The 23930-nt window shown below is 38.7% G+C and overlaps 1 protein-coding gene across 4 annotated transcripts in view; it reads left to right on the forward strand.

The window, feature by feature from the left end:
* The window catches only part of FAT3 (FAT atypical cadherin 3), a 679936-nt gene that overhangs the window by 472821 nt on the left and 183185 nt on the right, over positions 1–23930 (forward strand). For all 4 annotated transcript variants that reach the window (XM_032167143.2, XM_032761586.2, XM_058446445.1 and 1 more), the window contains exon 4: positions 1424–1485. In XM_032167143.2, coding sequence (XP_032023034.1) covers positions 1424–1485 — 62 coding nt within the window. The remainder of the gene's footprint in view (positions 1–1423; positions 1486–23930) is intronic.

A 23930-nucleotide genomic window follows, 5' to 3' on the forward strand; every position in this document is an offset into this window, starting at 1 on the left:
ATATATATACACCATATATACACCATATATATACCATATATACACCATATATATACCATATATATACCATATATATACACCATATATATATACCCCATATATATACACCATATATATATACCCCATATATATATACCATATATATATACCCCATATATATACACACACACACACCCCTACAACTTGTCAATTTACAATAAAAAAGATAAAGAAAAAAATCTGTGGGGCACATTCCAGAATGAATTCATAGAAAGTTAGATCATTTGTGCAATGGAAACACAGGTTTTCCTCCTGTGGGGAGTGTGGAGGTGGAGAGGAGGGGCTAGCTTGTAAACAGCCATGTTACTCTGAGTGGGATATTATTTTGAAGGCCGTGGGGAGCCATTTAATTTCCTGTGGTCTCTTCTTGGCTTTCTCTAAAATCTGTGTGCTCCCACCCACCACTTCTGTATAAGACAGAAGCTTGAGGTCAAGAGCTCTTTCACAGCCCCTGGAAATACCTTTCCACATTGCACCTACCTCACCAGCACTGGGAGCAGGCTTTTCATATGATTTTTCTCTGTTCCTCCATTGTCCATCAGCATATACTAGGAAAACAGCCCACCCCATATTATCTTTAGGGACATTGTGGAATCAAGAAATGGAACATAAATTTGACCTCCTAATTGCCATTTGACAAAAGGAATAATAAAACCTGCAAAAGACAAATTGGTGCAATAAGCTGAGAGGTCTTGAAGGTTTTGTCTTCTCATTTTCTTTTCTTTGTCTTTATACTCAAAGGGGTGATTCACTTATGAGAAACACCATTGGAAGAAAAGATAGATATTTTTCATGTGGAACTTATTTTGTGTAAAGATTCAAACACATAAAACAAAATGATAAAATAACAGTATGAGATCTTTGGTGTGTAAGTTATTAAATCTGAAATAATTATGTGTACAAGTAGCGATTACAGAAATAACATTCTTTGTCAAGTATAACAAAAATTATATATGCATATAAAAGTTAAGTAAGAAAGTACTGTTTCATAGTCTGAATCTAATCAGCATAAACAACCTATTAATTGTTCAGGAACTCTAAAATCTTTAATGAGGTTTCTACTGCAGACTTTCAGTGTCATATGCAAATGAATCATTGGAACTCTTCATTATCAGAAAAACAAGTTTTTTAGTGATTTTTTACATCCCCAAAGTGAGATGTACCCCAACTGTGGTAGACAGGCTGAAACAATTTTTAAGATGTTCTTTGTAAATTTTACTTTCTTTTAAGAATAATTCGTGAGACCATTCTGATTGTCATGGGGGATTAGAAAGTTACAGTTCCATACCACTTTTGCTTTTCCTTTAACTGGACTTGTTTCCCCACGCTCAGTAAGCTGTTTGCCCCAGATATTTAAAAGTCAAATATTCTCATTTCTACACAGGTCTGATTACAACAACTTCAAGGAAATTGGATCGAGAACAGCAGGCAGAACATTTTCTGGAGGTAAGCGCATAGAGGGAACTAGAATTCATTAAAACTGACTTTCACTAAACCTCTTTAACCTTCAACATAAACTACACCTTCAATATATTTGAACAGTGGATATCAAAGTGAAGATATTTCTCTTGGGCTGCTATGTTCTGAATTTAGGGATTTCTAGTGTGTTCTTCTCAACATGCTCCTGTGTGCTGACCCAGGGTGGTAGGGCAGCCTTTGCCTTTTGCTGAAGACAATGGTGTTATCAACGTCTCTGCCTTGACTTCAGGCCCTCGTGTCAATAATCAGAAAAGAAAGTTCAGGAGCAGAGCCCTGTGAGCCACTGGGGCCACAGATGTAAAAAGAGAAAGAGCGTAAGTGCACCATTTATGAGGAAGCTTTGCTTTCCTCTTTTCTTTTCTTGGGGAGAGAGTTGAGACAAAGAAAGCTGCTGGTTGAGTCACTGCCAGAGATGACTATTGCTGAAACCATAAGATGGACTCCTTTAATTCATTAAGAGAGAAACTGCAGCAAAATCAACTCTAAAAGTGTTATTTCTGGAGAGACATTAAAAAGCTATGAGATGAGAAAATAAATATGAAAGAGCTTTGCAGAACATTCTTTCTTGAAGCATCGAGTGTCTTTCTTGGGAAGCTTGAAGCCTGGGTATTTTGTATGACACCGTGATCTAATTGTGACGGTGTGATATGAAACAGATGACAATGCTTAGAACTCAAGGCTCTGTTAAGGTTTTATAATGTGTCTACGCTTCTAAAATAATCTTTTAGTTCTTAAGAATCACTTTCTGGAATCCACCACCCCTCCTAACACATATACAAACACACATACACACACACACACACACACACGTGCACATGCACACAAACACACCCTTCAAATCTTATGATAGAATCTCTTCTGGTCTACTTCTTTAAATTAGCTCACCAGTCATGATTTATTTAAAGAACACTGGACTAGGAATCAGGCTACCTGGGTCTTGAAGCTGTCCTGCTGTGAATAGCTTGAAGCTATTTAATTGCCTTGAACCTTAGTTTCCCCTACTATGAAATTTGGCAAACAATTACAATCCCTTATACCTCAAAAGATCACTCTTAGGATCAAACCTTCTATTTTGTATCAAAGTATTTTTAAAACTCTTAAAGCATTGGATATAATAAAGGATTATTATCATTATTATCATCATCATACAATACTATGATAATCCTTTTAAAATGTTACTATCATCTCATAAAGATAAAAGGCTCCAGGCTGCCAAAAAAAATAATTATAGTAATTCTTTTTTCAAAATCCTATTAACAGGCTGCAGTACCTACCTGGTCCAGAACTTAAGTACATTTGCCAGAAAAATAAGACCTTATATTATATTCATGGGCTTCTTTCCTTTCCAGAAGACAGTCCAGGACACCTGGAAAGGCTGTGTTCTTAGATAGTTGAACCCATTACTTCCCAGAAGGAAGCAGGAAGGGTGTCTCATTATCTGAGGAGTCTGGCTGAGATCACTTACTGCCCGGTCCCTTGCAAGGTGGTCTCTGTCATCAGGAGGTTTGTGGTGCAGTGCGACTGTCACAGGACGGATCTATAGTAGAGCAAAGAGTAAGAGTATTTTCCAAGCATTTGAATTCACTCCCTGAAAGAACCCTGAATGGATTCACATCCTTTACAGACTTACATAAATGCTGAGTAATGTTTTAGTACCTTGGACTAACACAGATTGGGATCTAGAATATCATTGATCAGTACAAGTTGAGTATCCCCTTATCCAAAATGCTTGGGATGGGGTAGGAAGTATGAAGAGAAGCTAATAAATTAGTACAAACATGGTGTGATACAAGACATAAGATTCAGTATTAAATAGATCATTTGGGTGACTAGAGTTTATAATAATGTATTGCATATTTCAAAATAGCTAGAAGAGAAGAATTAGAATGGTTCTAGCATAAAGAAGTAACAAATGTTTAAGATGATAGATAACCCAAGTACACTGATTTGATCTTTACAAGTACATGAATGTATTAAATTGTCACATGTACCCTGAAACTATATACATCTATTATGCATTGTTATAAAAAATAATTTAAAAAACGCTTGGGATTTGAAATGTTTGGTATTTTGGAATATTTTCAGTATTCTTAGTTGAGCATCCCTAATTCAAAAATCCAAAATTCAAAATATTGCATTCAGCATTTCCTTTGAGCAACATGTTGGCACTCAAGAAATTTCAGATTTTTGAGCATTTTGGAATTTGGGTTTTCACGTTAGGGATATTCAACTTGTATCTAGTATCATCTGCAGAGGGAAGTAGGACAGCATAGCAATTAACAACTTTATAGGGTTGTTGGGAGATTAAACTATAAAATACATGTAAAACATCCAGTCCAGTGGTACTAAGTAGGTGCTTAGTAAAGTGTGGTTATCATTGTTGATTGTTGTGGTTTTAAGTATTATCACATGATGACATAATATCAGACGCTTTCTAAAGATTTAACAGCACCTTCCCTATCCAGGAAAGATAGAAGCTCCAGACCACTGAAATGCAGAAGGAGCCCCAGGTAGCAAGCCCTGGACTCACCCCGTGTACCAGGGACTGCCCTAAGTCCTGGGGACACAAAGTGAGCAGGAAGGATAGGGAAGCACATGGAAATGAATAAATGCTGTAACTTCAGAAAGAAGCTCTCTGAAGCCACTAAAAGAAGGTTCCATGATAGTGCCTGAAAGCAGGGGGTGACAGACAACATTCAGTAGACTAGTTAGGAGGTCTTGTTTGACATGGCATTTGATGACATGATGCCAAGATTCTGTTCAAGAAATAGAATCAAGACCACTGTGATGAAGAGTGTAAAGGCAGAATGGGGATGGGAGGGCAGAGGTTATAGGAAAGCAGATTGGAAAGGCAAACAGAGGGGACTGTGGTAACGATTTTGAATTTTTCCTGAGTGCAGTGGAAAGCCTTTAAGCGGGGGTGACATGATGTGACTGCCGTCATAAGTGATGGCCGGCTGCCCTGCTGGGCAGAGACAGGCTTGGGGTGGGGGCCAAGGGTGACCAGTGGCAGCAGGGAAATGTGGGAAGCTTTTATAGAGATCCAGGTGAGAGATGATGGTGGTTTGAATGAGGGTAAGGGCAGTGGATCAAGTAGGTCTAACAAAAATCCTATCATGATTTCAGCTGGCAACAGCACACTGGCTTTTCTGTGGTCTTTAGAGTGAAGATTTTTAAACCACAGGTCATCAGAATCATACCAACTTGCCCTCCAGCAACCTCGTTGCCCTACCCAGCCCCCAGGCTCGCCACACACACTGTTTCATTTAGTAAATCTGCTAAGACTTTCAGAAACCAGTTCAATCTGCATCTCTCTCTCCCTTTGTCCTTTCTCTCTCTCTTTTTCTCTCTCTTATGCACACTGTCTTACTCTCACTCTCTAAAATTGTACAACTTTGGCCACATTTTTTCTTCTATATGACATTGCTGCAGGAGTTTGAACAACATTTCTTTTTTTTCCCTAAATAGACCATAGAAGGAATGTTACTTTAACTTAGTCCTGCAAAAAATAAGTGAAATGATATCATTGAGAATGTAGAATAGAGTTGTCTGTTATACACAAAATTTTGAAACTGCTGATATAGGTAATTAACCTCCTGGAGAGTGTTTAATTGCCGAGATAACCTTTTGCTCCTCTTAAACTCATATTAACCTTCTGGCTCTATTTCATATCTGTCCTTCCCAATAAATAAAATTGACTCTTCTTGAAAGGAGCCATTTAGAAGCTGACCTGGCAGGTACACTGCTGAATAGATAACTAGGAGGACATTAATGATTTGTTGGTAGTTTGCTATCCCCATTGTAGAAAGCACTTTAGTTGTATACTGCTGACACTCCATCTATACATTGGTTTAAGAAATTTAGCTTGATGGTGTATGGGCTGCAAGGGTTTTTCAGTCTGTAGAGCATTTGCCTAAAATCTGTTACTATAAAAGGAGGGTTGTCATTATCAGAATCCAAAGACTTGCTAAAGCAACAAGAGCAGCAAAGAACTGTAGGCAAATTCACAAGTACAGCTTATACTTCAGTGAATTCTAAGTGTTAACTCTTGCCTGGTTTGGAAGTCTGTTATGTGAAAATATTGGCCTGATCTTCTCTTCCTACAATAAAACTCAAAAATATAAAATTTTTAGATCATTTGTTCAAAGTCATATACCTTCCTTGATACCCAGTTAATGATTATAGTGGAGATAGAAGACTAATTCCAGCATACAGATGCCAAGAGTTGATAATGGACATGTAAATGAAACAGCGAATTAACGTTTTAGTTTTTTGGTTGTGACTTTAGCCCTGATTACTTCATTATCAGAGAAGGCAGCTGTGAAATAGGAAATAAATGCACTAACTCTTTCTTATTATATAATCACTTGTATGGATTGTGTTTTTTTTGTTGTTTTGGGTGGGTGTTTTTGGTTTTCTTTCCTTGTTTTTTACCTATGAGATGTTTAAGCTCCCTGTGGGCATGCAACTTGATTTATCAAGACAGTGAATTAAGGTAGTGTGGGAAAGCTCAGATATTAAATTCAGGTGTGCCTGTGATTGTATTTTGGTACTGTTCACAGAGCTTAGATGGGCTATTGAACCTCTCTGGATCCCCTTTCTCTCATCTGTAAAGTGGGGCTAACAATTCCTACCATAGGGTTGGTATAAAGAGTAGATTAAATGACAGGTGAAGCATGCTCAGGATGCTGTCTGTTAGACAGTACATGTTCCATGAATGATAGCCATGGTCAGCACGGAATGTCTTACTCATCTGTGTATACAAGCATCTGTAAGGCATTCAGGAAACAAGGGATGCTCAATAAGTGTGTGAATGAATGCTTACATTGAAAGACGTTATTTCACTCCTAAATGAGACCTTGAAGGGGAGAGAATTAACATGCAAGAAAGAGCATGGGCGTAGAGACAGAGAGAAGGCATGCTCGGCTTCTTTTCATCTGCATGAGCATTGCCAAGTTAAATTAATTTTGATCCTCCTTTTCTTCATCTGGAAAATGGGGTTAATAAACTTGCCTCACAGATAAACTGCATGGAAGACCTGGCACACAGAGACACTGGTCACCTATTGCTTGCCCTTTCCCTCTTTTCCATCTCCTTCCTCCTACCCTTGTCCTCCACAAACACACTGCCAGTTCCCTTTCTTTTCCTGGACTGGCTCCAGCAGTTTGAAAAGCTTATAGCACTTCGATTATTCTTAAAAGATACATCTACTTAAATAATCCTATAGTCCTGGCTTAATTATGTGTGAATCTTTGCTGAAGATTATTATTTGCCTCCCTTTTGATCTTGAAATGCTTCTCTGTTCAGGGCTGGATGGTTCTGATAAAAGTCTCCCAAAGAGAACACAGAGAGTGTTTTATTTGCAAATCAAAAAAAAAAAAATTAAAAAGAAGCTGACAAGGCCCAGTAACCAGTGTAAAGACAGTGGATGAGCAATTATGTCATATGTGTGCATAGAATTTGGAACAGCCCAGAGAATGTGGTTAAATGTAATACTGAAGTCAGTATAAATAACAGATTACAGAGGAATAGGCAAGATCCATAGGAATGTATATTATTTAGTATCTGTCTTTTTTAACAAACTCATCCATTGTCCTCTGTAACATACAACTCGTGAATATTTTTTTCTTCCTGTCTGAAGTTCTCATCCCTTTTTATAGTTTTATTTTCTGAGGGAAAAAATATTGCTCTTTATTAAGTTTTTATAACATTTTCTCTTGCCTTAGGATGCAAATTGATTTCTTTGGTGAGAGTACACCCTTAACAGCTTCTTTCTTTGGTAAAGCATCTACTTTTAAAATGATGATAATTACTGCAGGCTCATTTCAACCCATTAAACAGTCTACAGTTTCATAATTTAACTTCAAGAAAAATGGAAGTTTCTCTCCTTAGGCATCTCTTTCTGCTACCCTCAGAAAACTCTGCAGGAAGTATCCATGGGCCCTCAAAAAATGGTATGTCTGTGCATAAAAATAGCAGCATGGAACAGGCATCAGCATCACAAGGAGAGTTGATGACACCTTCTGTGCTCCAGAGCTCCCAGGAGGCACTACACACAATTAATGCCCTGTGACACAGCTGCTGACCTCTTTCCACTCATTCCTTCCATTCTCTCATTTGTTCACCTGCTTATTCTTATTGTATCAACCTCGATAGTTAATAGATATGCACTCTTTCTGTTTTTACTTCCTTTCATAAAAGCTTTATCAAATGCCTGTTCAAGGCCTGGCATTGGGCCACGTACTAAGGTTTTCTTCTTAGAATTAGTGTGTTTTTCCCACTGGACATTTTTTCCTTTGACTTTCACAGTAAGGTCTCCTAGAGTACTAAACTGCAGATCAAGTAGGGAGCTACTTTCGTTAGCTGCTGTCTTGGCATCAAGAAACTGTTATTAATTCGTATATTCCTAACTGTGCTCTCACATTATATAGATACAGAAACTGAGACCTAGAAAAGAGGAGAGTGATCCAAGATCATACAACTACTTCATGGCAGTACCCAGGATAGGTCTTTCTCTCTTTATGGAACAAATATGGCTACCAATATCCATCAGCTTATCGAAATGTTGCAAATTGAATCATCTTTTCTCGCTCTCATTTTGTAATAATGGATTGACCCAGGTGTCAAGTTAACTCAGCCTCAAGGATCAGTCTCTATGCATCTGAAGAGCGGGTTTTCTCTCATACTCTCGTTGTCCATCCACCACCCCCTCAGCTAATCCTCAGAGCCTGGTACTCTGGCCTGCCCCATCCACCCAGCTCTGGACAAGGCTCACTCTGCTGCTGGGCTGTGCCCTGAGCTCCAAGACCAAGCCCATCTGAGAGGACGCTGTGTCCACATGGTGGGTACCAGCTTGGACTCAGCAGAGGAGTAACTGTAAAGCATGTATTATGGGCTGAATTGTGCACCACCCCCCACCACCAAAATCCATGTGTTAAAATCCTAACCTCCAGTACCTCAGAATGTGACTGGATTTGGAAAGAAGAGTCTTTAAAGAGGTCATTAAATTAAATTGAGGTCACTGGGGAGAGCCCTAATCCAATATGGCTGACTAATGTCCTTATAAGAAGAGGAAATTTGGACACCGATATGTACAGAGGGAAGGCCATTTGAAGAGACAGGGAGAAGACAGCTGTCTGTACAAGCCATGGAGAGAGGGGTTGTAAGAAACCAAGCCCTGTCAATACCTTCTCAGATTCCTAGCCTCTAGAACTGCAAAAAAACAAATTTCTGTCATTTCAGGCATGTTAGTCTCTGTTCCTTGGTTATGCAGCCCTAGCAGACCAGTAAGCAGCCAGATTTCACCAACTGGCCTGTACCTACCCCTCCTCATACCACCACCTCACAAGGCTATGCAAATGCATCAGACTTTATTAGGGACTGCAGCAACTACAACACAGTAGAAAAACCTCTGTCTAAATTTGAGGGTTCCCGTGCTTCATGCTCCATATCCCAAGGGAGAATTATCTTCCAAGTTAAAACTCTCCACAGAAGGCCCTCTTGTGGCATACATGGATTCCTAACTCCTTCCCTGCCTTCAAGTTTCTAGCTTCCTGAGTGCCTCCTTCCTCCATTCTTCTCAGTGAGTGTCACCAGCATACCTTTCTCAGAAATCCAAGTGTTTTACCTACAAGAATGCTTCTTGCCCAGGAACAAATACCTCCTAAGCAGGAGATTTTTTTAAATTCATGTCATTCTTAAATAATCCCCCCAAAAGGTTTTAGTAGGCTAGTTAGGGATGGCCATTGACATACCAAGTCTAGCTAAACAAGGAGTGGTGAGGTGGTGATGGTGGTGGTGTGATGGTGGTGGTGTGATGGTGGTGGTGTTGGTGGTGGTGGTGTTGGTGGTGGTGGTGTGATGGTGTGGTGGTGTGTTGGTGGTGGTGTTGGTGGTGGTGGTGTGATGGTGGTGGTGTTGGTGGTGGTGGTGTGATGGTGGTGTGATGGTGGTGGTGTGATGGTGGTGGTTGTGGTGGTGGTGGTGATAGTAGTGGCAGTGATGGTGATGGTTGTTGTGGTGGAGGAGATGGCAGTTGTGACTGTAGTGGTGGCAGTGGTGATGATGGAGATGAGGATGGTAGTGACGATTGTGATGGTGGAGATGGTGTTAATGGTGGTGGTGGTAGTAATGGTGGCAGTAGTGGTGGCATGCTTATGAGATGGGAGTGAGGGTTACTATTCCTAATTTTACAGAACTGTCCAGGTTGGTATGGGCCCTTAAGAATAATCCTTTCTGAGATCTTACCACCAGTATAAATTGAAGATGTACTACTTAAATTTCCCTATTGTCTAAAGAGTAAATATTGAATCTGATACAGAAAAACCTTTCAGAGCAATATTAATTCTAGAGCTAGTACATTCAAAACAGAGATTACAAGATGCCCATGGGTCTGGGTAGGTAAGTAATTCAGAGGAGCAGCATGTGTGGGGGCGGTGGGGATGTGGACGGGGAGGAACAGTGGATTCTACCTTCCCCTTCTTCTAAAGAGGCACTGCCAGCAGCAGGTGTGGAAGCAGGTAGGCCCAGTATCAGCAGGAAGTCTTAATTTCTTTCCCAAAAAAAACAAATCACATTTGCATTCCACATCTCTTTATATTACATGTTGACAACTCCGTCATTTTTTTTGAAACACTGTAAGCCAACGAACCCCTGTTTTGCAACATTTGATAGAAAGGAAGATTTCTTACTTGCCTCATAATTTGTAATCCTCTCAGAATGAAGTAAGTAAGTCACATATTTTGTAGGATGTAATTAGTTTCTTATCTTCCCTTCATCTCACATCTTTTAAAATGTACCCATCTTTTAAAATGTGCCCATAAAAATAAATAAGAAATGAGCCTATGGCTGAGTCTTAAGAGACTCTGTTGACATTGGAAATTACCGCATATGAGGACTTGGTTGGGATCTCAGCTGAACATTGTCCGCACAGGCATTTCTATCTGAGCCAAGGAACGGAAGGGTGCTGTGGATCTTTGGGGTACCTCAAGTTGTGTGAGCATCTCATCTGGCAGTAGCTCTTCATTTTTAACTTTGCTTTTCTGTGCTCCTGTTTGACCTACTCATTAATAAGCTGCAGGCAAACACATATCTATTGGGAGAGTTGTCTGGAATAAGTCTTTGATTCCATAAATAGCCACCTCTAATTTACCTGTTTGTGAAAGTTTGTGTTTGTTTTATTTCTCCTTAAACCTGAACACTAATTAGTAGAGCAGCAGTAGATGAAACCAGTTCACTTGGATCTAGGGAGGTCCTTCCACCCAGTGGCTCCTCCTGGCAATGGAAATGAGCCAGTTTTGACTGCTCTGCTCACCCGTGGTACACAGGCAGATAATTGCTCTAGGCAGGTCACAGCTTGTTGAGCTGTGCACACAGGCCGTAGGGAGCTGAGACTCTGCTTTGTTTTCACTTGTGAATGGTTTCGGAATGTGTTGCTATGTTGCTGCTTCCTTTTGGTCTTCTGAGCCAAGCAGCTGTAATAGCCTCAACCTCTGGCTGAGTTCTGGGCGTTGGTGGGAGGGAGCCTATTACCCTGAAGGGCTGGTATTGCACAAGTGGCTTCTACCTTCTTAGAGAAGAGGTTAGGAGTTTCCTGCATGGCTCTGGACAATCATGAGAACTCCTGACTGTGAATCCCCCATCCTAGGAGCCCAGACTGGCTTCTTCACCATAGTGCAATGATGGTAAATTGACTCTCTGCACTTTACTTCTGTAGCTCATTTTCCTTCTTTTCTTTGTGTTGCTTTCCTAGTTTATTTTATGGCACACACTCTCAGAGCTACAGAATGATCTGTCCAGTCTAATTTTATCAAGGCTTTCAGAAGCCACTGAAGCTCATGCCTAATATCAGATGTGTTTGACCCAGTTGAGGACTTCAAATCTGTCTGTGGGAAAATTTAAAATGTAATGACAGCAAGTTTAAAATATGGAATTCAACTCAAGTGCTTCTATTAATAATCAGGAAAAACTACTTTGGCATGCTTCCTGCTTGCAGCAGACAGCTTTGTTCAAATGAGCTGTTGTTTCAAGACCTTTCAAGTGCCTTGCTTTTGTGGCAAATTGGGGGCTACCAACCTCATCTGTTTTGTGGCAAGACTGGTTTACTGAAATACCAAGAGAGTTGTCAGCGTAAGGATGCAGAACATTGTCATGAAAATAAATCAGGAGAGCCCTGCACGTCAGAGCCAAGGAAAATAGGTTAGAATCTTGGAACAATGCCAGCCTTCAAAATTGGGAAAACCTATAATAAATTTGGTTGTTTAACTTTTGGGAGTGTAGAACTGTAAGGATGTTATACAATTATTCAATCAAACAGTGAAAAAAATCTCTCATAAGACACTGTCCTAATTGTGATCATCCCTTTACATTTATATCAAACTAATATATTATAAATGTAGATAGAGATGCTTAATGCACAAGATTTGGAGACAGACATAGTTACTCACCAGCTGTGTGACCTAGAGCCAAATTACTTAATCTAAACCTCTGTCTCCTTACCTATAAAATTGGGACAATAATAATACCTTTATAAGATTTGGTGAGGATATTTATGTTGCACGTGCATTGCACATGTTAAGTGTTTAATATGTTAGCTATTATGATTAGAAGCTTTAAAATTTTCCATGTGATTCCTGAAGCAGTCGTCTTGTGACAAAATTCAGAAAACTTAAGGCCTTATATTATGCATTGTATTTATAGTTTGGTTCATAGTTGTTGAATATACTTATGATACTTTAATAAGATAGCATCTATGAATGAGCCTACAGAAGTTCCTGGCACATGGTACGCACTCAAAAATACATTAATTTTTTTTGGCCCTTTTCTGAAGAAGATCCCAAAATTTTAGAGATTTATCAGCTTCCGCTGGCCCCCATCCACTTAAATAAGCTGTAACCATGTAAGTTGGAATAGCTTATTCTCCTAAGACAGGCTATTGAGTCAACCATGGTTCTGGCATGGCTATGATGAAGGTCATTAGATCTCTACTATTGGATCCACAGTCTTTCTCTCTGGCTTTCTAAACCAGTATCCAATAGGTAGACAGAGGCACCCAAGCTCCAATAATACAGCAGTAGCATTTCCAAGCATCCAGGAGCTCCATAAATTAGTTAGTCTTAAGACCAGGATGGGACAAATAACTAATTTCCCCAGGCCAGCCATGTTCAGGCCTATCCAGCCTTATCACAAACCCCTAAGCTTTCTCCCAGAATCATAACCCCTTTAAGGTCTTAAATTGTGTTTATTTGTTAATGCAGTCAATGTGTTTAACATTTAGAGATCTAATGGGAATTTTTTTATGTTTCATTCAGATGTCAAAATCTCAATCGTGTAGAAATACGAAACTAGATGTGACTATTTAGGAGATGTTCGGTGGAGGTAGCCCACAGCATGGTTAATATTCAGCAGCAGATATCATCATTTGAAAATCATTGCCCTGGGTAGTTTCAAACTCCACCTCTCCTTTAGGCTATTCTTAGCTTCATTAGCAAGCTGCAAGATGAGCTCCAATGAGATTTCTCATCCTCTCTCTTCCTGGCCCACCCATAGGAGGAAGAGCCAGATTACTCCACTTTGTACCCCAGCACCTAAAATAATGCCAGGGTTGTAATAGGCACTTGATGAATGTTGGCTGAGTTGAAGTTTAGGGCTCCAGGTAACCCACAACCCAGGTAATCCATGCTTTGGAGGATATAGTGATAGGTACTTCCAGAGATCCACAGAATGTACACTAAGCACACAGAGGAGGCACCTAGGTGAGAGGTTTGAGGAGCTCTTGGGGTGCCAGCTAATATGCAGAACAGGGAAGGGCTTTCTCCCACTGCATTCCAGTCCGTACTGAGGTGGCTTGCCAACCCCAGCTCCTGTTTGGAGCCTAAAAGCAGTTCCTAAATCACATTACCTCCGATCATCCTCGGGAGATCATAAATACATAATTCAGAAGAAAGATCTTAGATTTTTCATGAGGTACCCATTATAATTCCTGGCATGCCACTCTAGAGTTTTAAAAATGCTGATAAGTCTTAAAATTAGATGTAGGGCTAAGCTCCAGGCTAACGTATACCTCGCTATTATGTAATTGAAATAAAATCTACTTTTAGGTGACTACTTTCAAATAAAATAGAAAAATGTCAATATTTTTAAAAATGTATAAGTACTCATTAGTAGCCCTCTTAAGAAGATCCACAGAGACAAAGCACTTTAAACTAAGCAACCAGTACCACAAAATAGACTGAGCGATCCAGTGTTCTGACTTTCCCCATATTGAGAGAGGCTTAATTTGTTCTTGCTTTGTTTTTGAATTGAAGGCTATGAAAGCAAATTTTAATCCCATAGGATACCAAATGACTGAGATTTTCTCTTCATGGTATATGGCATTCTTCTTGTCACTGCAAATAACTTTGGCAAAGTCTCAACTTTGCATGTCCCATCTTTACCATCCAAGGCGTAAGAACCTCTTCTCATTAGGTGAAAAAGTCAGAAAGGCTGCAGTCAAATTTAAAGCAATATTACAGTCTTGTTGGCAGGGAGACATAACAGCAGCAGACAGACTCTTGAGGTATGCAGGAATTAGAGATGCGCTTGTTTGGTATCAGTCAGAACAGAATGGGATTTTTTATTTAGCATTTTTCACAACAGAAGGTGTTGTTCTGTCTCTATCAGCAGTAGCCAGGGCATGCTTGCTTCTCCTCTGAATGAAGAATTACAAATATCTCTGTGCAAGGCCGTGACAGACCCATGATGTGTGCTTTGATACATGCACAAAACCATTTACCCATCTTCAAAAATGATGCTTCCGGAAGCAATTCATTTAAAATTTCCTGTCATGCCACAAGGACATCAACATGTAAGGAAGAGTGAACTCAGTTTCTCATGGTGTAAAGCAAGTACATACCTAGGTGAAAGGGAGAAAAAGCCTGTTCCAAAACTCCACTTTTAGAAATTACATAGTGCCTATGGTAGGATTTTTAAAAATACAATTATTTCCAATTATAGAAATATGAGAATCATGTAACTATGATAATATATGATACATGTTCATTGTAAGAAAATTAAAAAAAAGAGAAGACAAAGATAAACAAATAAAAACATTTAGTAATATTCATAGTTTTTCCATGAATTAATGATTGTGTTTTAAATTTTGGTAAATAATCTTTCAGAACTTTCTTTTACATTTATGTATATATGTATACACATATATTTCATATAATCCTGCATAAAATTTGTGAAAAAATCCAATAAACACTATACATGATTTCATATCCTTGCTTATTTATTATGGACATTTTTCTATATTAATATATTTACATTCAAGATGTTACTTTTTTCCATTGCTTGGGATCTCATTAAATAGCAATCTAGGGTAGAGTTGCCAATGACCTTAAGTAGGAACCATCTATCACTTTTTCTAGAATATTGCATGAGTATAGCCCAGTCCCCCAGAAGGCCCTAGTGATACTTCTGTAGTGTTTGTTTGGTGCCCAGTTTCAAGCCATTTACTAGCCTTCACTTCTGCCTGTGGGTCAGCTAAAGGAAAGACCCTGGACATCATCTAATGTAATTTGGCTGATTATTTCCAATACTTGATCAGATTGCACACAAATATGAACAAAAATCTATTCCTTGGCTGGAGCTGTAATACTCTACTTTACCTATTGAAAGAAAAATTATACAGTGTAAGAAATATTTATGTAAATATCTTTGAAACATTTGGAAAAAAGAGTACTGCATATTAATTCATGTCCTTTGAAAAATTATATCAAGAACTTAAACATGTAACCTAAATATGTAACTTTAGACATCTGAACAGGTTACCCACAAATATCAACTACTCTCCTTTCTTCCAGTGTAGTTTGATATTCTACCTTACAACATTTCGTCATTGAAGACAGAATGATATATTGTAAGCACCTTTTCACAAAAGTACAAATAAATCCCACAGAATCATAAAATTTCAGAGCTAAATATTACCTTAGAAATCATCTTCTTGATGATGGATTATTTAAATCCCAAACTAAAGATCTGGATAAACATTTGCCAAATGTGGGCATGCAAGCGACATTCGCATTTGGCATAGCTGTCTGCATTCTCTACTGGTGACAAATTGTAGTGTAAAAAGAGAGAAAGGATCCAAACCAAACTGTAGCTGAGGCTTGACATGTCTCTGAGAGAGCACATATGCCTTCCCATGTTTAAAAGCAAAATCCCTTCAGATGATGCAGGTAGAATGAGGAGAAAGAAGAGCAGCCCCTGTCTCCTGCCACACATCCCCCATCAGTTCCAACTTGGAGCTATTAAGAAAAAGGGACTCTGGAAAGACTCTTATGTGCATGCTAAGAATAAGTCATCTCTGCACTCAGAGAAACCCCACTTTCAGACAACCTTGAAATGTGGTTTTCACTGAGGGAGGGCATGAAAAATAATATGCTTCTGTAAAACATCCCTTTTTGAGAGTAAAAATGTAAAGAAATATATAATTCATGAATATGAGTCTGTTGTGAAACCATGGATTACAAGGTCCTTAATGACTGTTTTTGTTTTCTTCCTGGTACTGACTTTGCACTTATTAGACTCTAAGTAAATATTAGCTGAATCAAAATGAAAAAAATATATATTCTTACCTTCTCTTTTCATTGTGTTTAGACAGAGGGAAGAGAAAACTAATCTCAACTCAACTTTACAGTTAGTTCTTACCTGAGAGGAGCTTTAGCTATCTAGGCTTTTGCCCAGATATTTCCAAAGGCATAAATATGTAACTATAAATGCCTAACAAAAGACAAGGGCAGTTCAGAAACTGTAGCAGAAAACACCATCTATAAGGTTGCCCGTTGGTAACACAAATATTTCTGAACCACCTACAGTTTAACTTAATTATGTTTTCCACAGTAGGGTTACTTGCTCCCGGAAGGACAGAATGCATGAGGCTGAAGTTGCTTAATAAATGGTGTTATCTGGAGATGTGTACATTTCCAAAGGCCAGCCCCAGCTTACAAGCTTGAAATCAGCACTCTGACCAATTCATAAAAGACACTGCACACTGCTTACCACATCACACAGGTGTTCAGGCTTAAAGTCTGACATAAGAGACTAAGAAGGCAAGTTGGTAAAAAATACAGCTTCTAGAAGCCATAAGTAGACCCAGAGATGGACCCAGGGATCTTAGAAATCATACGTGAATCTTTGAGAAGGGAGTTGCCCTTGACTACCACAACTGAGGTTTGGACTAAGAGTTCAAAACTGCAAAGAATGATAAGCAAAGGGAAAAGCATTGTTCTCACTGCTTTTCTGTTCTCTCCTTGATTGTCATGCATTTCAATGGCATCCAGATGTTCTATTATTTTAGCTACCAACTTGGGAAATTACATTGTAGTTACTTTCAAAGTTGTCAGAACACTAAACTCAACAATGACAGTTTATAACCCATTTTCTCTAAAGTGCTCAATTTTTTTCTTAACCCTGATGGGCTGGCATTTAAATAAAGTAAGCCAGGATTCTGAAACTCAATTAGTTTCTGGATATGCAAAGTTATTCTTTGTGTTCATCCACATGCATATTGGTTCTTACATCTTGGGTACCCTGTACTTTAATTTTTTCTCTATTTGTATCTAGATTTGTTTAAAAATAGGAAATTCACTTCATGCTTTAACTTTCAATCGTTTTCACTCTTTAATTTAAAACTAAACTATTTAAATTCTTTTGGCTTTCAAATTTGCATTTTTCAGAAAAGTGAAGGCTAGTTAAAAAGACCAATATTATTAAATTTGGAAATGCATATTTTCCCAGTTGAATCAAAAACATAATAATGTGTATATCATATTTTACAACTGATTTCTTTAAGATTTCCCAGAAAACTCAGTTCATAATTTTCTGTTGCAAAGGGATGAAGTTCTTCTTCAGTTTAATGCCTGCGGCATTCTTATGGTAATTTTGAAATTGGGAGACTTGGTCACATTCATAAATGGTAACTGTAGAAAATTGACTACGTTCAAATCAAACAAAAGCTTAAAGAACCTTGAGGATACTTCTGAAACGTGGAGACTCTCTCTAACAAGTCTAGTTACAGTGTCTATTCCTAGGGCAGATGCATGGGAGAGTTCTTATGAGACTATTGCTGTGGTTTCTTTTTTCTTTTTTTTTTAAATAGACTGCTTGTATTATCTGTCTGTACAGTACTTAGCACCCTGTTGAACTCAGTAAATATGCAGTGGTGATAATATTGCTCCGAATTCACTTAGCACTTTCACATCTTTTGAGTGTCACAATGTTCTGCCTACTAGGTGCAGGGAATTTTAATTTAATGCTCATTCTGAGGCTTAAAGCTTGGAAGTGTAATGACCCATGTAAGATAATCCTCCACTCCAGTAGGACATTTTTGGAGCAAAGCCATTAGGTTGTGCAAGAATTCATTAAAAAGCAGAAAAACTGTACTTCCCACACTAAAGCACTGATGAGGCTCAGTACACTGTTGTTTCTAATCTCTACCCTGGAAGCCATCCACATCATATTCCCCCAAAGCACAAAAAAGGAAAAAAAAATAAAATTGGAAAACTATGATGATTAAACAGTTCTAACCAACCTCAATCAAACTTTGATCCGTGGCAGAAATTGGGAAAGAAATCAAAAGGTCCTAGAACAAGTTCTTTATCAGAACAATCCAGTTCGTCCCTTAACCTAATTCAGCTATTACTAGATTGTGGAATATCTAGCAGTTTTCACATATTTTCTCCTATGAAGTTGCATTTTCCTCTTGGCTTTTTAGAAACTATCTATAGGTAGTTTTAATACCAATAAAATTAATGGTATCCTTAGCACTAACACAGCTTCTAGCATCTAATAAGCACCCTGGAACTATTTAGTTAAATGAATGAATGAATGAGTGAACGATCCGTGAAGGGAAATACCAAATTGTTCTGAAAACCCTGGTCTCGGTTATTTTATTGCTTCTTTAAAAAGAGAAGACTGTTGGGGTTACCTGACAGAATCTTTAACTTTTTAAAACATTCCAGTAGTTTATGGGGTATGGGTTGTTTTTTGTTACGTGGATTTGGGATTTATAGGACAACTAGCCTACTTCAAAAAAAATAAATAAAAGTTATCATAAATGTTCTGGGAATATTTAAATTAATGTTAAATTGGCCAGGTGCGTTGGCTCACACCTGTAATCCCAGCACTTTGGGAGGCCGAGGTGGGCGGATCATGAGGTCAGGAGATCAAGACCATCCTGGCTAACACGGTGAAATCCCGTCTCTACTAAAAAAAATAAGCAATAGCCGGGCGTGGTGGCAGGAGCCTGCAGTCCTAGCTACTCAGGAGGCTGAGGCAGGAGAATGGTGTGAACCCGGGAGGCAGAGCTTGCAGTGAGCCAAGATTGTGCCACTGCACTCCAGCCTGGGTGACAGTGCAAGACTGTCTCAAAAAAATAAATGAATAAATAAAAATACAAAATAAATAAATTAATTAATGTTAAATTGATATAAATTATCACTCATGAGAATACACAAATGTTTGGTGTGAGATTTAATTGACAGTCCACAATTGATAATTAACCATAAACACACTCATGTATGTGCATGCACACACACAAACACACACACGTACTTCCAGCATATAAAACATAATTACACCTAAAGTTACCCTAAAACAGTTGAGGATACCAGAATAACACAGGTGAAGTACTGATGAACTGTAGGACAGCACATGATAATATTTTATACCCAACTTTGAGAAACAATTTGTATGTGCTATAAAGTTAATGGCTGCACTTATCAGGGAGGACTTCACAGAAGAGGGGAGACTTGACCTGGGCCTTGGATAAGAAGAAGAGAACACTGATGATTCAAGTAGAAGACATAAAGAGGGATGCATATGGCATCCTTGGGAGACTGTGACAGGAGTAGCCTACCTGCCAGTGGAAGCAGGAATTGCAGAGCAGTAGAGGAGGGAAATTGAAGTAGTTTCGACTAGATATTTGATGAAATACAGAACCATAAAAGGTTTTTGAGCAGGATGGTGGCATGATCAACGTCATATACAAAGACAGTTTGTCTGGGAAAAGAGGACTTTGGAGTTAGAAGGAGTCTGGGATCAGACCAGCTGGTTAAGAGGAGGCAGATCCAGGTGTAAAGGGATTGCTATCCAACTGCAGGTAGTGGTAGCAGTAAGATAAAAGATACCTGGATAAATGGGCAAAACTCGGTGATTGAATAGGAAGGAGTGAAGGAAGGAGCAAGGATAGTTCTTCCTCATGGATGTCAGATGCTGGTGTTCAGTAGCAGGCATGTATAGACATCATAAGTTTGGTTGGCTTCATTTGTGTTTCTTCCCTTTAAATGAAGTGAGGTGGTCATCCTGCTAGCAACTGCCTGCCTAATTAGCTCTTTCTCATTCGCCATCAGTATATGAGCCTCCTGAGGACTGATCTACTCTTGACTTGTGCTTTGAGTTTCCAGTTCAGAAAAAAAAAAAAAGGCTTCCATAAGAGTTTTCTGGAAAAAATATACAAAAATTGTCTTTTTACTTTTACAGTAAATTTTCATATATCTTAGTTTTACTCATTTCCATAAGGTTCTTAACTCTGCCTGTTGAAATAATCACTATGGCAACTGTAGTGTTTCTGGCACAGGTGAGTTGGACTTAGGGTCCATATATTTTAATTTTCTTTTTACTTGCATGTGTACTTGGGGTTGACATGAAGGATTAGGCAATTCACTCACCAGGGTCACTTTGATGAACACATCATCCCAGCCTAATTGCTATGATGTAGAAATGGAATCTAGAGAGAGATTCATTTGGGAAAAGGAGGGAGGTTTCCCTTTATGATTGTAGTAGAGATTTAATGTTGTTACAGTGAATAACAACTGATGGAACATTTGCATAGCTGGAAGAAACCCCTTGTTGCAGGCTGATATTAAGCCATATTGGTGGAAAGAGGCTGGGTGTAGGTTCAGGCAGACCAAGGTTTGAATCAAGATTCTACCATGTATTTACTGAATGATCTAGAGCAAATTCTTACTCTGTGATAGTCTCAGTATCCTCAGTTGTAAAACGAAAATAATAGCAACCACCTTATCGGGTTGTTTTATGTGTTGTGTAGAAAGCATGTGTGGAGAGACTAACAGAGTGTCTTGCATACAGTAATATATCAACTGTTAGTTTCCTTCTTCACGTCAAAAAATCCTCCATGTTTCTTTGTCCCCAGTACGTAGCACAGTTTTAGCATATTCAATAACTATTTTGCTCAACAGATGCAAATGCAGAAGGGCATTTTGAGGACTAGGAAAAGTAGCAATATCCATTGTCAAATAGACGTGTTTGCTTTCCAGTGGGGGTCCTAATTCAGTGCTTCAGCTAAAGGGCATATATACAATTGTGGGTGTGTGCATTGTACTTCCAAAGATGAGCAGTTGTATCCTCTCACAGCTCTGTCAGGAAGCTCATCATGACTCACCCTCCTACAGATCAGGTGGTTAATTATGTTATTAAACTGTCAGAATTATCCAGAGTGGCTTTGTCATCCACCTGACAAGAGACCTCAGTTTGATACCACTGTGTTCAAATGGCTGAAAAATGTGAATGTGTTGTGAGATAATGTATGAACATATATGGAAGATTTTTTTCAAAATGTTTTATGACAGATTTTTTCCTTTAATTCCTGTGGTTTAGCTATTACATTGTTCTTAACTTAAAATTGATTTTAGTTCACTTCTACAGCTATCATTCAGAGCCTAAGATATGCAGGTTCTATGGTCAATGTGATGGGGACAAAGATGAGTAAGATTTGGCTCATTGGGACCACAGCCCTCACTTCTTAAAAAAGAAGAGAAGCCCTGCATCAGAATAAAATCACCAGCCATGATCTTTATTATGATATTTTTACTCATCATGAAATGAGTAAACTGGATGGTAGCAAGTTAGATTCAGCTAAATAGTCATGGTGGATTGCAAAAATGGCCACAAATTCTTGCAACTCTTTCTTTCAAGAGCTGGAGGCTATTTCCATGCCCCCTTGGGTCTGGGCTGGCTTGGTGACTTGCTGTGACCAGTAGATTATAGCAGAAGTGATGCTGAACTTGCAGAAGCTCAGCCCCAAGAGACCTGGCTTCTCTTCTTATTGTGCCTATAATCCTGAGATATTGACCAGTTTTCATGATGTGGTCACTCCCTGGTGGCAAGATAGACCCTCCAACTAAACTTTGGTTGGAAAGTCAAGACCATGATGCCACACACACATCAAAAGTATATGTAAAGGTTTATTACTTGCATATGAGCTTTCTGGAGAGAACAGGGTGGGCTCCCAAACTGGTCCACAAATGGTTTCTGAAAGTAGGAAATGGAGATGAGCTTGGGGTTACATGGTGGGTGGGGGTAGGACTAGCTGAGGGTTCCTGTGCTCAACCTGGGGCCCATGTGGTTTGAACTTCCTGCTAGCACCAAAGGAGGAAGTACCTGGGGTTTCTTAATGTGCCCACATGTGGAGCAGACAGGGACAGGATTGTGATGGGGCAGAAGGCTGTCAGCAGTCAAAATGAAAAATGGCATCAATCTTGTTATTACTCTTTCTTACTAGTGTCTTCCTAGTACATACCATCTGAAATTATCATTTAAAAATATTTGTTCTTTATTTCTCTACCCTCTCCATCCTCTACAGTAAGCTCAGTAATGACTGAAACCAAGCATACATTGTTCTCTACCAAATCTCTGGCTTCTAGATTAGTGTTTGGTACGTAGAAAGTGATCACTAAATACATATGAATGAATTTCTACAAGTGAACATTAGTTTTGCTGTATCCAGTCCTGATGCTTACAGTCTCATTACAGAATGAATGCACTCTAAGTCTGAATGATCTTGAGTTTTTAATCCCAATAATCTTAAATTTTAATGACCTGCTCTGCATTTTCTAACAGTTGATACCTCTAAAGAAATGGGTAAGAAATGTTAGCCTTTGGTTCTTCTCTATGCTTTGAGCTATATCCTTGTATCAAGTCCCATCACCAGAACACTACATACCTGGATTAGGTTTCTCTGCCTTTCCACAGAAATATTTTTACAGTATTAGGTTCCTGATATTTATTGAAGCTATACTACACAGCCATATACACCTATCTCTGAATATTTTATAAAAGTGCTGCTCAGCACATGGCTGTCTATTTTAGTCACTGTTTCCCAGGACAGACCCATGCAGCAGGCATCTTAGAGTTTAGAGCTGTGCCAGTTAGCATTTCCTCCTCTATTAGATGAGGAGTTCAGCCAACTTATAGAAGGAAACTGTAGTGTTAAACTGTAGGAGGTTCCCTCACCCTAGATTTTCTCACATTATTATCTACCAGTTCTTGTCTTTTTGTCTTTCTTTTAGTTTTGTATGTATAGTCGTCTCTCAATATCTGTGGAGGATTGGTTCCAAGAACCCCCTCAGATACCAAAATCAATGTATACTCAAGTACCTTACATAAAATGATGTGGTATTTACATATAAGCTATGAACATCCACCTGTATTCTTTAAGTCATCTGTAGATTACTGATAATATGTAATACAGTGTAAATACCATGTAAATAGTTTTTATACTGTATTACTTAGGAAACAAGGACAAGAAAAAACAGTCTGTACATACGTGTTCAGTACAGATGTTTTTTTCTTCTCCAAATATTTTTTATCCAAGATTGGTTGAATCCTGGACACAGAACCCATGGATACAGGAGAACCAACTCTATGTGTGTGTGTGCGTGTGTGTGTGTGTGTGTGTGTATAATTTTCTGTAAGTCTCCACAAACTTTCTTTGTAGATACGGTATTAATAATTAATAAATGGATGCTTACACACTGGAAAATATTCGAGTGAGACTACATTCCGTTGCCCCTCCCCTGTTTGGGGAAACCTGATGTTTGGGAAAAAGCAAGGAGTAATGCTGTCTGGTTGCTCCAGCAGAAGTGGCGTGTTCTTTACCTTTATGTCTCCTATAGCACGTTTAAAGGGATCAAGAAATGTTTGTCACATTAAACTTCCTGGATTTTTTTCTATACCACAGGGGCAAGGGCTTGATTAATGTCATTTATGACCAGAACTCATAGGATATAGGGATCTAGAATTTGAAATACATCTACTTTCCAGAGATATCCTGAAGGATCTTTTTAAAGTAGAGTAAGAGGTTGATTTTCATCTATATCTTCTCCTTAACATGGTGCCTAACCCTGAGGCTTTAAGCACTACTGTGGAATAATTACCAATTGATCTTCATGAGCACTTTAATATCTTTGAATCTCTGGGATTGATTCTCTTCTTTTACCTAAAGCTTGATACACTAAAAATAAAACAATAAGTCATTGCTAATACCATTGCTTTAGTCTATAATTTAAAATGCTTTAAAAATATAATTAGGTTAACCTTTTCTCAGGGAATAGATGGATACACATAAAGAG

Source organism: Hylobates moloch, unplaced genomic scaffold (assembly GCF_009828535.3).
Source record: "Hylobates moloch isolate HMO894 unplaced genomic scaffold, HMol_V3 SCAFFOLD_11, whole genome shotgun sequence".
Taxonomy (NCBI): Eukaryota; Metazoa; Chordata; class Mammalia; order Primates; family Hylobatidae; genus Hylobates; species Hylobates moloch.